The sequence below is a fragment of the Varanus komodoensis genome, unplaced genomic scaffold, assembly GCF_004798865.1.
Source record: "Varanus komodoensis strain SLA01 unplaced genomic scaffold, ASM479886v1 scaffold16, whole genome shotgun sequence".
Taxonomy (NCBI): domain Eukaryota; kingdom Metazoa; phylum Chordata; class Lepidosauria; order Squamata; family Varanidae; genus Varanus; species Varanus komodoensis.
This window is the reverse complement of record NW_025335468.1, coordinates 15,111,079-15,127,879: the sequence shown is the minus strand read 5'-3', so window position 1 is coordinate 15,127,879 and position 16,801 is coordinate 15,111,079. Positions and strand designations below refer to the sequence as shown.

The following is a 16,801-nucleotide window of genomic DNA, read 5'->3' as shown; positions in this document are numbered from 1 at the left end:
GATTTTACTTCAAATTTAAATTTAGGTAGTTAAAGATGATTGATGAAAAGTTGGAAGGGGAATTTACATTATCGGAAGGGGAATTTACTACATTTTGCAATAGAATCTGGGTCAGAAATGAGAAATCAGTTGTGGGTAACTCCCTGATTTGCAGTTGGCTTGCTTTTGAATTTGTCAAATTTTTGGAACTCAGTTTGATGCAAAAGTTGCCCATTGAAAACTGCTACCACCACCTGCTCTGTATCTCAGAGTATTTCATTGGCTTAAGTGGCTTACCTCAAGACTTCTGTCTCCTCATATTTGTATACTATATTAGTTACAGGACATTCTTCAAAATTGTACAGCTTGAACTGTGCAGAAAGGGGAACATAGCAAGAGGCCTGGTGAATTAGCTCAAGGGTCCATCCAGTCCAACTTTCTGTTCCCACAGTGCCCATTGTGATGTTCAGGAGAAACCTACAAGCAGAACATGATGGGCTTGCAGTGGTATCTACATTGGCTAAAGGCCCTGAATGAAAGAAATTTTCATAGCCTAAATAAGCTGTTAGTGTCTACGTTTGTTTATTTGAGATTTTTTTTTTGAGTTTTTGCAAAATCAGCTCCTTACTCAGCACATACACAAACATTTAAGTGCATGTTGCTGCATTATTACCTCTTTTGGAAAACAGGACTTAATAATCATTCCTCAGAAGCCCAAATTTCTAACAAGGACATAATTTAATTAACAGAATTATCTTTTCTTCCTAATCTTGATGTATTACCCAAAAGTCTGATATATTTATATTTCAGAATTTTAATGGTTTGAGCTAATTTTAGTCCTTAATTATTTTCCAATTCTTTTTCTATTTCCATCTCTATTTTTCATTTTATTTTTTTTTCAAATAATGAAAAAATCTTAAAATCTTCAGTTTCTCTCTATCTGAGCAATTGTTTTTCACTCAGAGTGCATGTAGCTAAGCTAAGTGCATATGTTGTTGTTAGAACATATTTTTGAATGCGTTTTTCTTCCCCTGTTTTTCATGCCAAAGGGGAGTTACAGATTTTTTTTATTTCAGTGGACTTTACCAAAGTGTCTGCTTGAATGATGTCTCCATTGGTTTCTGAATATGCACAAAGAAGTTACACTAGTAGCAGAAGCTAAACTGCTAATTCTGTTAAAGCTTTCTAAACACCTCAGGTAACAGACAGATCACATGGCCTGTTGAAGCTTCCAAATGCTGCAGAACAGTAGAGTTAATAAGGCTAATTTGTGATCATCTGTGATGCAAAGAGCCTGACTGACAGCATAATAGTGATTGCCAGTTTTCATGTGGAGATCTTTGAAACTTTTGTGTATCCTAGAGGGTTGAAAGCATCATTGTCTTGATAGTTTTCTCACTGTGGGAAAGGAATCAAGAAGCCAGTAGAGCAGAATAATCAAAGCAGTGGAGCTGCTACTCTTTTGTTGCTCAAAGTTGCCTTCTTTAGAGGAAGTCTGTTGGAGCTAGAAATAGAGGTGTTAAGAAAACAGCATGCCTGATTAAAATGTAGCATGTTGACAATTCCCTTTTATTTTCTTGGAATACTAATATGGCTGTTGAAAAGAGATGCATGAAATCTAGCAAGGAGTAATTTTGCACTTGGGTATAAACTCAGCCATATCTATCAAATTCACAGTAGTCTTTTGTTGCATCATGTGCATTGTGGACTACAACATCCATGAGGCAGAGTAATTGTTATGGATTGTTTATGTGCAAATCATACAAGGTAAATACTTCTTTGCAGATCTATTCTGCCTTCTGTTTCAGTGGCAGTCGTATAAAAGAGGGGTGAGATTTTACAACTGTGTGGCATGCAAAAGCATGTTATAGTGCATTTGGATGTCTTGCTAACACTGTTATTTTACTGACTTACTTTTTCAGATAGGGACTTACTGAATTTGTTCAGGGACTCCCAGGCTTTTGGGATCCATTTGCACATTTTGGAATTTGATAAACTGTTGTGGATGACACTACAAAACAACTAACCAGTGAATTGCCATTTTGGGTTTTACTTTTTGCATCTGTGGATCTTAGGTTGTATCTTACTCAGCAAAAATATTAGTTTTGTTCCTATTCAACAGCACAATGTCTCTTTAATAAGGGATCGTCTAATTCAACTAAATGCTCATAGTGCAATATAGTGAACAATTCTTTTAAACATATGATTTGCCTTTTTGCAGCAGGAGCGGGGGAGGTTACTACTCAGATTTTATATTGGAACTTTCCTAAATATTCAGTGATGTACTTGGTTCTAAATTACTTATCTGCTTCATGGAAATTAATAAATGGTCAGTGTAAGTGGATCATCCGTACTTTTGTGATAGCTAAAAGACTAATACTAGAATAGTAGAAAAATAAACAATAACCTCTAATAACTCAGTGAACTGAGGACTTTATAATCATTTTGCTGAAGCTGATGTTTAATTGCTAGGAATTTTTATGCCTAAAAACAAGGAAAAACAGTTTCTGTGGGGGTAGTGGGCATCTCACTGGGGACCCCTTCACAGACACCATTGGAGGTTACCATTGGAGCCATGGCACCCATGCTGGGGACCTATGAGTTACTTGGTCAAAGCATTTTTATCTCATACTGTAGTGAAGGCTGCTAATTGCCTTACAAAGATCAGAAATGACAGTCCTTGCCCACAGGCGTACACCCTAAAAGATATGATTAAAAAACAGAGGGGATTGGGAGGGGAAAGGGAAAAATTCAGGTAATAGAGCTATAGTTGCAAAGTTCGGGAGGTCATAAACTGATTGATGGTGTTCTTTGTGAGAGAGAGTTCTGTGGTCCCTAGATTGAAAGGCTCACCAAACTACTCTTTCACTGGGTAGATCTTGCCTTTCTTGTGATAGCACGTCAATGGGCTTTTCTAGTTCACCTGGATAGTGCTACTTTAAATGCTTTTTCCTTCTAACACTCAAACAACCAAGCACAATGGTTAATATTGTACCTGCTCACACTGTGATTATGCTAGTGTCAGGTAACTTAGTGACATCGCTACAAGGCACCTTATCAGTTGCTCCCATAGGTGCCCACACCTTTTTGAATGTCCTCACCATTTGACACGTAAGTTTTACCTGCTCTGGTTCTTTTCTTTAAATAACAAAAAAGTCATTTCTGTCTGAATTCATTTGTATCCCTATCTAGCTTTTATATGGTGTTTATTGGCAAGAGTGGAAAAAAACCACTCCTGAATCTATTGGGGGTATACAATCAAAAGAACAGTTTATTCAGACATTCAGGAAATATATGCAGCATTTAGGCAGCTCCCAAAGGGACTACAAAGATGGTGTCTGTACAACATGGAAGAGGGGTGGGGGAATCATGTACACAGTATGCTAGGAGCAAATTATTTCTTTCTTATTAAACTTATATTCTGCAACCAATAGTCCAATGGAATCTCCAGAACAAAATCATATATACACTAGTAAAGTAACAATAAAACAATAATGTACATAATATAACAATAAACCAAATATATAAACAAAACACAATATACACTTTTCACAACAATATACAGTTCACAACAATATACAGCTGACAGATGTTAATGTGAGAAGTTAAAACAATGTAACTTAAAGTTTAAGACAGTATAAAATTTAATTCAATTGACATTTACACAGAATAGAATACATTATTAAAATGCCTGGAAAATAATGTTATTTTTGCCTGGTGCCTTCATTACAGTCTTTTTTGGAGGCAGGCTGTGGGAAGCTATTCCATAGGTTGGGCATAACCACTGAGAAGACCTGTCTTCTGTTTATCATCCTCCTTGGAGTATGGCTCCTTCAGAAGGACCTTCAAACCTGATCTTAGGGGTTGGGTAGGTACATATGTGAACAGATGGTCCTTCAGGTAGGTGCATTACAGTAGTCCAGTTGAGGTTACCAAAGCATGGATGACTGTGGCAAGGCTTTGTCTGTCCAGGTAGGGTTGAAGTTGGTGAATTATTCGTAGCTGAAAGAAGGTGCTCCTGGCCACCGAGTTTACCTGAGACTCAAGTGATAGTTTTGGGTTCAAGAGCACGCCCCCCCTCAAACTACGGACCCTGTTCTTCAGAGGGAGTGCAACCCCATCCATAACAAGTTGAAGGCCCCCACTCTGGGCCAACAAACCCTTCACCAACAGCACCTCCATCTTATCTCAATTTAGATAAGAGATAGTTAAGCTGTTGTGCAGGGTATGTATATAAAACCATCCCATGATTCAACGACAATCCATGCTCAGCTCATATTCTGAGTACTCTGGGTCATCACCATGTGCAAATCAAATCTGTAAGTGTCTATATGAGACAGAATCTTGCCCTTCTTCATTTCATAGCAACCTGCAAGTACTTGAAAGGTTCTTACAAAGAGGAAGGCCAAGATCTTGTCATGCTCATCCCAGAATACAGAACACTGAATAATGGACTCAAGTTACAGGAAGCCAAATTCTGGCTGAACATCAGAAACAACATCCTGACTGTTAGAGCAGTACAACAATGGAACCAGTTACCTAGGAAGCTTGTGGGCTCTCCCATACTAGAGACGTTGAAGATGCAACTGGACAGCCTGACAGAGCTGGCTATTTTAAATCCACATTTATCCATACATATATAATAAATAAAATGGAAAACTTTAGATTTTACTCTGGTTACCAAATTAACCAGAAGAAATCAAACATCATATTGAAGTTTGCAATGAAACAAGAAGAGGAAAAAATTCAGGATGTGAAATAACCTTCAGTTCAGTTAAGTACTTAGGAGTAAATGTGACTGGATATAATGATACATTATTTCAAGATAATTGTTAAAACAACCTGGACAAAGATCTGAAAGACAGAAATGGTCTAAATTAAAGGTTTCGTGGCTGGGAAGAACCTCTGTAATAAAAATGAATGTATTGCCCAAGTTGAATTTTCTTTTTCAGATGTTATCAATTTCAGTGCAGGGAAGAACACTTCAAGACTTGCAAAGACAATCGAATGTTTTATTTGGAATGGAAAAAACCCAAGGATTAAATTTAAAGTCCTACAGGATGAAAAAAGGAGAGGAGGCATTTCAGTACAAAATATTAAGTTATATTATTATGTGGCTGGCCTAGTTTGGATTATGGATTGGATTTTTAACTGCAATGAAAGACTAGTGAAACTGGAAGTAGCAGATCTTGAAGAATAGAGAAACAATTATGGGCTAAAGAAGCCACCAGAAAGCTTTGACACTAAATGGCAGAGAAGAAGAATTAGTCCTCCAATTTTGCCTTTAATGTCTCCAGTAGAGGCATACCAAGGGAAATAATTAAGGAAAAATAATGATCTTTATAACATATGGAGACATGGTTGATCAACAAGGATGAATTAAACTTTGGCAAGAATTAAAAGATGAAGGAAAAAACATACAAAGCTCGTAAAATAGCTTCTCTACCATCAAATGGCCTCAAACTAAAAAAATTCAAAGAGGAAAAGGTGCAGTAAGAAATCTGATGGATTTTGTAATGATAATCAAACATCAAAAAGACCATCTCCTAAGACGCTTCTGCAAACAGTTGCTCTAGTATGACACTCAGAACAAGTTAAAATATGCATGAAGGGTTGGATATAGAATCTTGAAGAAGAAATATCATCCTGTCAGTGGAAGCCATCTGGATGAAGGATATTAAATTACTGCCAGGGAAGCATTAAGAGAAAATTTGTATAAGATGTACTTTCAGTGGGATGTTTCCGCGAAAGATAGAAATGGACAAGAATTACAGCAGGAGATGTTGAAAACAAAGAGGTACATGGACCTTTTACCATATGTGTTGGACATGCGATAGAATCATAAGATTTTGGAAGAAGATACATGTGGCAATGCAGAAAATACTTAAAATTGACTTTCCTATGAATGCTAAGATTATGTTATTGAGGATCATTCCAGAGACTCTTACCAAGTTTAGGTTATCATGTATTTAAATTTAAATTTAAATTTAAATACATGATAACGGCAGCCAGAGTAACAATTGCTTCAGAGTGGAAACCCAAAGACTGTCCAGCTGTGGAAGACTGGAAAAACAAACTAGCTGAATATGCAACAAAGGCAAAACTAACCAACTATATTAATAGAAGAGCAGTTAAAGAATTCATTGAAAGATGGAAAGCTTGTTATGAGCGGTTTAATGAATGGGTCACATTCCCAAACTCTCCCCAGTTCTGCTGCACATTGCAATTCTGATTCTTTGGAAGCCCAGGCAGCAGTCCTTGAGAAACAGTGCCCAAAGGAGCTATCTTTCTCACTCCGAACACGAGGGAAGTTGATGCAAAAAGGGTTTCCTGAACGTAAAAGGTTTTTAAACCACTGGTGGTGATCTGAAGGGATAAAAAGCTTGTATAGTTCTTGGCAGAGGCCTTTATTTTTTATTTTTTTAGAGAAGGCGGTCTGAGAAGTTTTGCTATGACCCAAAGCGAGGGATTGTGCCAGTGAAAATATCTCTCAATTTACTTAAAACCATTAATGCGCTGCTGTTGTTACCCATATTATTTTTACAAGCTAGTGAAATGTGTGCTTTTGTGCAAGTCTGAGTTAATCAAAGTAGGATTTGGAATTTAAAGTCTCAAAGGAGGACCACAGTGCTTTGTGGAAGTATTTGTCCATCTTTGCCTTTTCCACATTTTGTTGTAGTACAACCTGAAATTGAAATGGATTTGATCGGCATTGTTACCACTTGATGTCCGCCTAATCTACAACACAGTGATGGCATGGAATATATTCATTGTGGTACAAAAGTTAAGTAAACAGAAACAAACTGGCACTTGAAGTTTGCATAAGTATTCACTCCCTGTGCTGTAACAAGCCGAAATAATCCTCTGGTGCAAACTGCTTCCTCCAGATACTCCAAGTAGCTGAATGGAGTCTATCTGCATGCAGTTCTAAGAGTTAAAAGAGTGGAAAAATCAAAGAGAAGTGTGTGAATACATCTTCAAGGTACTGTAGAGATTGTTGCTGAGTAGTGGAAAACATACGAGCCTAAACCCAGTCAAAGAAGGAAACTTTCTACTGTTAACCATGGATTATTCATAGTTTAGTTGACATCAACTTTTGGCAGCATTATTTTGGCAGATCTAGACTTTAGCAGGCTGATTCATTGCTGAAAGTGTGAACAACTTGTAACTGTCAGAGACCTAATACTAAAGACCTTTATAGGTTGTCCCAAAGGGACAAAATGTTAGTTAATGTGACATTATTCAGTATAAGAACAGATTTCCCTGAACGTATTTATTATTTGATTTGTCAAATTGCATCCAATAGTCCCGAGCAGGACTCTCTGGGCACACTTAATTTTGTTTGGCCAGGATAAGAATTAATATTTGAACCTGTAGAAAGCCTTCAATTAAATTTTTAGTAATGGCACCCTAAAAATACAATATGAAGCTGGAAAACTACACAGAAAAGATAGCACAAGGTTAAGGTAAAACAAGACCATGTTTCCTTCAAGATCACTGCTAGGTACAATTTCAGACTGAATTTGGCTGTCTGAATATTCTGACCTGGCAGATTAGTGGAAAAGAGGCAATGGGGTTTTGATGGTCCATGCAAAAGTTGTGTTTAGTATCTTTATGTGGACTGCTGAATCCCTCTTAGGCAAGTTCCTTGGGTCTGATTCAGACATTCAGAAGATGTATCAGATTAGTTTATTGGCATGTTGGGTCTGATAAAAGAAATGAGATGGTTTATGTGATGATTCTGTGTTTAAATATTTAGTATTTTCCCTGACTCTGTTTTATTCACAGAACCTTATGGGGGTTTCAGACAATGTAATTTTCCACTTCTATCTTTTACATGTTTTCCCACCACTGTTCCGTCCTTTTCCTTACTACAGAAAATCCTTAAGGGAATTAAAAAAAAAGAATATCTTCATTATGTCTTCTGATTGGCAGAGTCAGGAGTCCTTCATATGGTTGGTTTGCAGTGTCAGATGTTGGGTGGGAGACCTGAGTTCCAATACATTCAAAACAAAAAAGTGTAATGACCTTGGGGTAGCGTAATTCTCATTCTTTCTCAGACACATTCTCTACTCTTTCCTCTTTTTGACTACCAGGATGGCAACCCACCTTGCTTTTAAACAAGCAAACAAGATCAGACTTTGTCCCCATATTTAAGACTAAACCAAAGGATAAGTGGTAAGAACTTTGGGAAACAGCAGAAAAACAATAAGCTTTTGTGCTGATCAGCAACAGGCTTTTCTGCTTACCCAGTTCACTGTTTCAAATGGAGTCTGAATTCTGGGAAACCATGTTGATTTGTAGACTTTTTTCAGGTTCTTGAGCTCTGTTGGCTGCAGTTTGCTTTTAGAATATTTGAATCAATCTTTTGCCAGAAGCCGTTGCCATAAACATCTATATATTTATGTAATTGCCTGTTTTTACCCACAACTCAGCTGTGCCCATCTCACAAGACTTCTGTGGCAAGAAAATTGGATCACACCCCAATCTGTGCTAAATGTATTTCTTGCAAAGACAATAACTTGGAAATTGTTGGGAAAAAAGAATATAAAACTTAGACTGTAATGTTGCATATTAGGCCTTTATTTTGCTCTTTGGAATTTGTTCATGGTTTTTATGATTCAAATAAAATAGATTGTATTGAGGACATCTGAATGTGTCACCTGCATAGGACATTGATGCTTCACTCCCCTCTTTTATTTTATAGAAGGCATGAGCTGCATGAATAAAGATCATGGCTGTGCCCATATCTGCAAAGAAGCACCAAAAGGAGGAGTGGCCTGTGAATGCAGACCTGGATTTGAACTGGCCAGAAACCAGAGAGACTGTATTTGTATGCAACATTCTACACGTACTTACGGTTTCTCAAAAGAGCAAGTAGAATTCTGGTGTTTCTGTAGCTGATTGTTAATGCGAGCTTCCTTGGCAAGGATGATATTTAAAATTCATTTTCAATTAAACATATTAAACTGATGGAATTTCAGAATGCCCTTATACAAAATTATCATTTTGGTGCAATTATTTGTTTGATATATCTTGTTATAGAATGGTTATTTCATTAATGTTTAGACCTAGAATAGGAGCCAAGCTTTTGGCTATACATTTTGCTTACCACATGTGAACACCCCAGTACAGCATTTTGAATTTCTGAAGGCTCCCTTACTTACTGGCCAAAAAAGATACTCTGGATAGAAGAGATCACCATCTCTCACATTTATGTGTACCCTGATGCATAAGGCGCAAGTGCTGGCCACCTTTCATCACATATTTATCTCTAGTTAAGCCTTTCTTTAAAGGCATATTTCCCTGGCTCATCTGCATCCCAGCTCCAAGAGGAACACCGGGCTGCTCTTACATAGTGTGAGTTCTGTGTAGTCTCGCCCTTGGTCTCTTAACAGCAAAAACATTGATGAATCTTGTGAGAAGTGTGGAGACCCTTTTAAAGTTGCACTTTAAAGTTAGAAGTGCGTTTTTATGAAGTAGAAGCATGCCTGCACAAGAAAATTCCACCATAAATTTGGTAGTCTTTAAGGTGCTGCAAGACCTTAGGCTGTATCCAGTACTCCCACCACAGTTTCCGTATTTTGCATGGCCACTTCTGTAGTTTCTGATGTATTAGCATGACCTACCATTGGCACAGCAGGAAATGGTGTTGGATACTATCCTTTGTTAGTGATAATAAGTGGACAGAATATTTTTTAACTATCTTAATCAGAGATAACCTTTTTGAGTGGACTTTTGGTGCCAAAGATAACACCTGTAGCTACTTGAATTTAATTTTGAATCCAAGTATTGGGCAATATCCCAGCACTGTCACTCTTCTTACGCCGTTGATGTAGTGCTAGCATAAGTGACCTTTAGTGCAACGTCAGTAGTGTATGCTGGTGCAGTGGGTTTCCCTGCTTCTTAGTGGCATATATGGAATGGCAGCATTGGATGCTGCCCCTTGTGTTTCAAGGTGACTTTTGAGACAGAAAATTAAGCTGCAATCCTATATCCACTTGCCTGTGATAAATGTCATTGAGCTCAGTGGACCTACTTTTGAGCAGACATGTAGAGAAGTAGGTTGGTTGCCCACGCTGTTTAGCCAAGAAAAACTGCTACCCTTAAATCAAATATTTGAAAAGTATTATTTGTTGAATTATGTGGTATTTGCTTTTCATTGTGTCATCAATCATACACGATGGAAACAGAAGCAATTAAAATGTAATGAATCATAATTAATTTAATTGCAGTGAAATGAAATTGTTAAAAACAAGTATGCCCATGAACAAAATTATCTAATCCATTTGCCCCCCTCGGCTATAAATAATTTTGGTTTGGCAACTATGTCAAAGTACATGTGTGGTAGCTGATTTTTTTAAAAATTAAAATAACTTATAGGTAAAGCAGTAATATTCAAGATTCAGATGCTCTGAGCTGCAATTTCCATAGGCTTTGTAGATGCCTCTGAAGTTATGTTTTCCTTTCAGTGACTTGCAGCCATGGAAACGGCGGCTGCCAACATAGTTGCGAAGATGCAGATGATGGACCTGTATGTGGGTGTCATCCAGAATATACAGTGCATTCTAATGGAAAAACCTGCCTTGGTATGTAAGCACTAAATTCTTTTCAGTTAGATTAAAATGTGACAATTTCAAGAATCTGGCTTTTTAGCCATTTCGAGACATGTGATATGATTCAATGAACTTCACTTGAAGCTGGACAAAGGTCCACATTGTACTTTTCTAACTGAGAAGTGTATCTTGAAATCTGGCCAGAGAACCCTGAATGCATGGAGGAGAAAGTTATTCTGCTTTTATATCTATTTAATTACCTCTCTATGAACTTTTCCACATGAGACAGTTAACCTGCTCTATTTACTTCTGGTTTCATTGTAGAATCGAGATCAGAGCTCTTAACAAAAATGGTTTATTTTCCTATATTTCCATATTTTGTGCAATGTAACCTCTAGGTAGTGGTGTGATATAGCAAAATAATACAATCATATTAGTAGAGACTTATGTTTCAGGGTTTTTTTAAAAGCTGGATTTCCCCATGCTAAAGTGCTTTGCCTCCACCACACCACAAAAGAGCTCTTAAAAGCACAATTTAAACTGGAGAATCACACTATCGTCTGAACCACCCATAAACAACCATGAATGAGGAATGATGAACACACAATAAAAGTCTCCTGTCTGTCTGTCTGTCTGTCTGCTCTTTATTGATATCCACAAAGCAGAACTATTTTCCTCAAAATACCTAACCAGATTCATGTTATATTTTATTTTGAATGTATGTGCATCTATCTCTATCTATCAAATGTAATAATGCTACCAAATCCAGGTAAGAGCTTGGCATGACTTAAATGCCTATTTTGGTTTCCATTAACATGTTCTTTAAGAATATTTTTGGTAGTAAATGAGAGTCTGGAGGAAATATTTAATAGTGCCAAATATACCTATTGCAGTGCAAATTTGCACAGTTTGTAGCTTTGAGAAGTATGTCATTCATACACAATTTTTACACAATATGCTTAAACCAGTGATCACTTAAACCATTTTGTAATGCAGGTCTTAAAACAACACAGACTAGAATATACTAGAATCTGATTGCTTTTTTTGCATTCATTTCTGAATTAATAATGTTTTCACACTAGCCTAAGGGAAGGAGAGAGGATCAAAGTTACTTTTTAAGCCTTATACATGATAGGTAGTTCATTTCTACCCAGCAAACTGCACTTCCTTTGGGTTATGAACTACAGCTATCAATAGGATATTTAATAAACCATTCTTGTGCCATGTTGAAATTCATTTGTGTATGTGAGAAGAAGTTTATTAACTAGAGAGGGGTGTGACTCTCTCTAGTTCAATTCTATATTGTGGTAATGTTAAATTGAGGCAGATCACTTGGGAAGGACCCAACAGCATGCCAACATTCACTGGTTCAGTCCTTACTTAAGCTTCCAAACTCTGGAGTCAGTATGGTAGGATGCCTGGAATGTTGGAAAATCTGGGAAAACCATGTTCAGATTCCCAAGATTACACACATGAAGCTCTTTGAATAATATGGGCTAGTCACTGTCTCTCAGCATAATTTACATCACATGATAGTTGTGAGGATAAAATGAAAGGTATTCATGTACTTCACCCTGAACTCTATGGCAGGATAAAAATGGATATTTGGTAGGATAAAAAAGTGGAATACATCCGGTCATCAGTGAATCTATGGTGTTGGGTAGTCAGAGCAGGAATGGAATGAGCACAGTAACAGTGCAAAATGGCTGAACATGTAGCACAGCAGATTTGGTTCTCGGAATATTCAATTGAAGGATCTATGGTGTGGGTCTTTTGTCTGGCTATCAAAACTTTCACTAGATTATGCATGGTATGATTTATGCATTTCAAATCTGCTGCTTATCAATTATAGTTTATGTATTAGAGCGAGAATGACCTGTTGGATCACCATGACTTAAACAAGCAATGGTATGCTCTCAGCCCTATCTGCATAATTTCCTGCCTGGGTACAGATTGTTGTGTCTTCTAAACCTAGGTGTCACGGCTTGTGAAAGAATCCTCAAATAATGGGCCATGAGTTTTTGAGGGCTGTTTTTTCTTCTACCAAACAGCTTCTAGGGTTTGGATGACACAACAAGCCATTGTTGGGCAGCTAATTTGGCAGAAGACAGCTGGCGTGTATCAGCATGTACCACAGCTTCAACAAGCCATCATAACTTGTTTAAACTGCAGTAATCCTATAAGTCGGGTCACTGAGCATTAATATAATTTTTCACACGCATATGAGAACTGCCACCAGTCATACTTGATACTATTGAGCCAGATTTACTATCAGTATAATTTGTTACAAAGCTAAATTGCAGCAGGGAGCAAGGGAGGGAGCAGTACTAAAAATAAAACCCCGAAGAACAGGCAGCCTTCAACATGTGCTTGGCAGACTAAGAACTGTAGAGTGTGTTTGAGAGATCCCACGCTTGTAAACTCTTGAGAGAATCAATGTTGTTAAGGAAAGGGTATCACATTTCTCCTGAGGAAGATTTCTAGTCAAAACTGGTTCAGTACACAGTCATTTTGATTGTGCCCAAATAAAAGTTATTTTCTACCAACCATCACTTTGAGGTTTGCCTCTCTCCTTTTGTACACCATAATACAAAACAGATGCTTGTATGTTAGCATATGGCTGAACTGCATTTTGCATTACAGGAAAAATACGAAATGTTCTTCTTTGGATCAGGGCTGGGCAACCTGGTACCTTCCAGATTTGTTGACTACAACTTGCATCAAATCCTGCTGGCATAACCAGTGCTGAGGGCTTATGGGAACTGTATCCATTTTAAAGATCAGGGGAGCACCAGGTTGTCTACCCCTAGCCTAGAAGTTATCTTTGATCACCTGGTGGACCAATAGTCATTTTTTTCCTTTTCAATTCTAAAGAGAGAGAGGAGGATGCAACTGAAATCCCTGAAAATAATACCACATCAGGAGCTGATGGAGACAAACGGGTGAAACGGCGTCTGCTCATGGGTAAAAACGGCTCGATCCTAATCTGACTGTGTTGAAATGCTATTTCCTAATGCTGTAATTTACACTATCATTTTTGGTTTCCATAAGCATTCATACTCATGCCACTGAATGGCATCAGTACATCCTTTGGAGGGGACTGATATGTTTATCTACCAACACTTTACTCTCTTGGCTCACAAATGTCTTAGTTCACGACCAAATCGGGTCACAAACAGAAATTTCTGAAAATTTTTGCCTCAGGTCGCGAACTCCACATTGGGCAACGATCACGATCTTGCCCGTCTCCCCCCAGCACATCCGCGATCGCATTCGTCTATGGCTGCAATCATGGTTGCACTCGTGCAGGGAACCAGGGCGCAATTGCGGTCATGCTGGGGTGGGGGGAGATGGCTGCGCTCATGCTCGGCATAGCGGGGGAGATGGCTGCGATCTTTGTTGTTCTTTGTCACTACTTCAAATTTTTGTGATTAAAAAAATAGTTACAGAACAGATTAACCTTTTTTTACATTGAACCTTATGGGGAAATTTGACTTGGCTCATGACCAATTTGGGTCACGACCAGAGTCCTGGAACAGATTAAGTGCATGAGCCAAGGTACCACTGTACTTAGATCAAATACCCAGTTTCACTTGAGTAAACAGCATGCAACCATCTCTTACAAAAAGACTTAAATGTGTCTCACTTGGTTTGCATAATTTGTAGTCAATAGCCTGTACCACATCTTTGAAGCTTCAGTTGAACTTCATCTAACAAAGGTATGTTCATTTATGAATTTAAAATTGGCAACTTAGAATGGAAGTGATTCAGTTGGATAGGAACAAATACTGCATACTACCTTTAAATTGTTGTTTAGTGTTTTCCTTGCCATAATTTATTTTTCTTCCTTAGAAACCTGTGCAGTAAATAATGGTGGCTGTGATCGTACTTGTAAAGACACTTCAACAGGTGTTCACTGCAGCTGTCCTGTTGGATTTACCCTTCAGCTTGATGGAAAGACATGCAAAGGTAGAGCTTAGACTTTATTGCAACATACATGCAGCAATTGCTGTCTGCAAGTGATTTTTCCATAGCATCCCAAAGAACATCATACTGTTCTAAATGATTAAGGAAAAACAACCTGGGAACAGGCTGTGAACCCTGTAATGGTCACATTCAAATGTGGGATATGTGTCTAAAGTGAAGTTTGCTTTTTTGCATTCAGTTCCATCTTATGAATTCCCTTCCTAACCTACAGATATTATTGTGCTGCTAATAGGATACTGGAACTAAGAGATTCCCATCTGTACATATTCATTTAAGTTTTATTTGTGCAATATTACTTTCTTGAAGGGGATAGCAGCTGCTTCATATGCTGTGGGAAACACGAGGGCCTGTTTTATCATGTACGAAGGGAGTCACACTGACTTAAAACATATGGTAAACATGTTCCAGAAATGGCAATTGGTTGGATCTTCCACTTTTGTTTTCCAACATGTGTCACCTCTCTGTGTTACAGTATTTGCTTTGAAGGCAATATGTTGGACAAGTTTCAACCTAATGTTTGTACAGCCACTGAAGTAACCCAAAGTCACCAAAAGTTTAAACTGGTGTTTCCCAAATTTTGAATAGCCAGTACATATCCCCACCACAAACAAAATAATTCCTAGACCCAAAAATAGGAAATGAAAATGACGAGCTCCTTGCCCTCTAAGGATGCTCACCTTACATATTTCTGCATGAATTGCTGGTTCTGGGCATGTCTTCTCTGACAGCAGGTAAATCTGCTTTCTCTCTGCCCAGCAATATTTTCAGAGATGTAGCAGGCAGCCGCCTTTGTGGGTGGGTACCTTGAGTTCATGAGAGTCTGATTTTATTTTTACTGAACTGTATTGTTGAAATGTTTCTAAAAGGATCCTTCCTTCCAAATTATACATTGGCAATACAGGGTATGTATTAAAAAGCCTCCTCTTTTCATAGTTCCTTCCTCTTCCTTGAGGTCATTAGTCATGTGTCTTTCAAGCTATATACAGAACAACATTGAATTGTGTGTGTGTGTGTGTGTGTGTGTGTGTGTGTAAAGGTATCTATTTTGGTAGTAGATATAACAAAAGTTGAAAAGGAAGAAAAGGGAGGAGAAAATAAACAACTGTGGTGTTGAGTTGCAAAGGGAGAGGTAATACGAGGGGAGGAATCCATTTAATGATTCTTAGTCCATATACCATTCCAAGAAATTCTGCCAGATATTTTGAAATGGATCTAAACCAGGTAAAGGCAACCTAGGCCCTCCAACTGATCTGTACACCAGGGATTATGGGAGTTGTAGTCTAAAAATCTGAAGAGTTCCTGGATGCTTACTCCTGATGGAAGCAATTTGTTTGTGACTTGTGGAATCAAAGAGGTCTTTCACCCCTTGATCCACATCAGAGGACTTGATGGCATTCCACTTTTCAGTATGGTACATTTAACTGTGAGAGTGGCCATGTAGAAGCCTTTCATTGGTTTCTCATCCTCTAGTGTGATCAGTCATACAGTTCGGGAATTACCGTTTTAATAGGTAGAGAGCTGACTTCAGCCCAACATTGTGTGCTATGCATGTATAGACAGAAAAAAGGCCTTATACTTAGCATGGCAAGCTGAGGAATATTGAAAATTGTGTAGACTTCTCTCATCTAGACATGGATTGGATTGCACCTTAAAATCATTTTGACTGAATCACTGTGGTCTACTGATGCATGTTAAATTTGCAAAGCCTAGAGCATTGGATTTCTTTAGAGTAGATCAAACGAGATGTGTAGCAAATCTGAGCAAACTCTCTTGCTTGTAAGCATTTTCATAAGTCAAACCAAGGCCCTAAACATCCAGTATCATGTAGAAGAATTCCAGCATCCAGCAGGTACTACTACAGAGTCCATCAGATACTGGCCAGTAGTCCGTCAGTCGATCTGAACTGCCTTCGGCCAACTTCTGAGTTAGATATGAACCTAAGGTAGAAAAAAAAATCACTTACCTAAAGTGCTATAAGGAAGATTAGTAGAGTACAAGAAAGGCAATGCTTTTGCATCTATGATGGGACTGAGCAGTTGTTCTCAAAAGAATCCTATTCTTTTGTTTGTGTGAGACTAGTGGGAGCAAATAAAGAAAGAACAGGATGTTTCTTGGACATTAAGGGCAATTGGTTGATTTCCTTCTACAAATTTAAATCACTTTAATGTACAATACATGAATATTTATGGTAGTCTAGCAGTTCCCAAATTTAGAATGCATACATATTTGAGATCTGTCAAGAGAAGAAAATCAAGCTGCTTAAGTAACTTGCTGTTTAT

General features: G+C 37.9%; 1 protein-coding gene across 1 annotated transcript in view; it reads left to right on the top strand.

Moving 5' to 3' along the window:
- SCUBE2 (signal peptide, CUB domain and EGF like domain containing 2) overlaps nucleotides 1-16,801 on the top strand; it is a 63,263-nt gene that overhangs the window by 12,516 nt on the left and 33,946 nt on the right. The window contains exons 5-8 of the mRNA XM_044425784.1: nucleotides 8,687-8,812; nucleotides 10,452-10,568; nucleotides 13,410-13,499; nucleotides 14,388-14,504. Coding sequence (XP_044281719.1) covers nucleotides 8,687-8,812; nucleotides 10,452-10,568; nucleotides 13,410-13,499; nucleotides 14,388-14,504 — 450 coding nt within the window. The remainder of the gene's footprint in view (nucleotides 1-8,686; nucleotides 8,813-10,451; nucleotides 10,569-13,409; nucleotides 13,500-14,387; nucleotides 14,505-16,801) is intronic.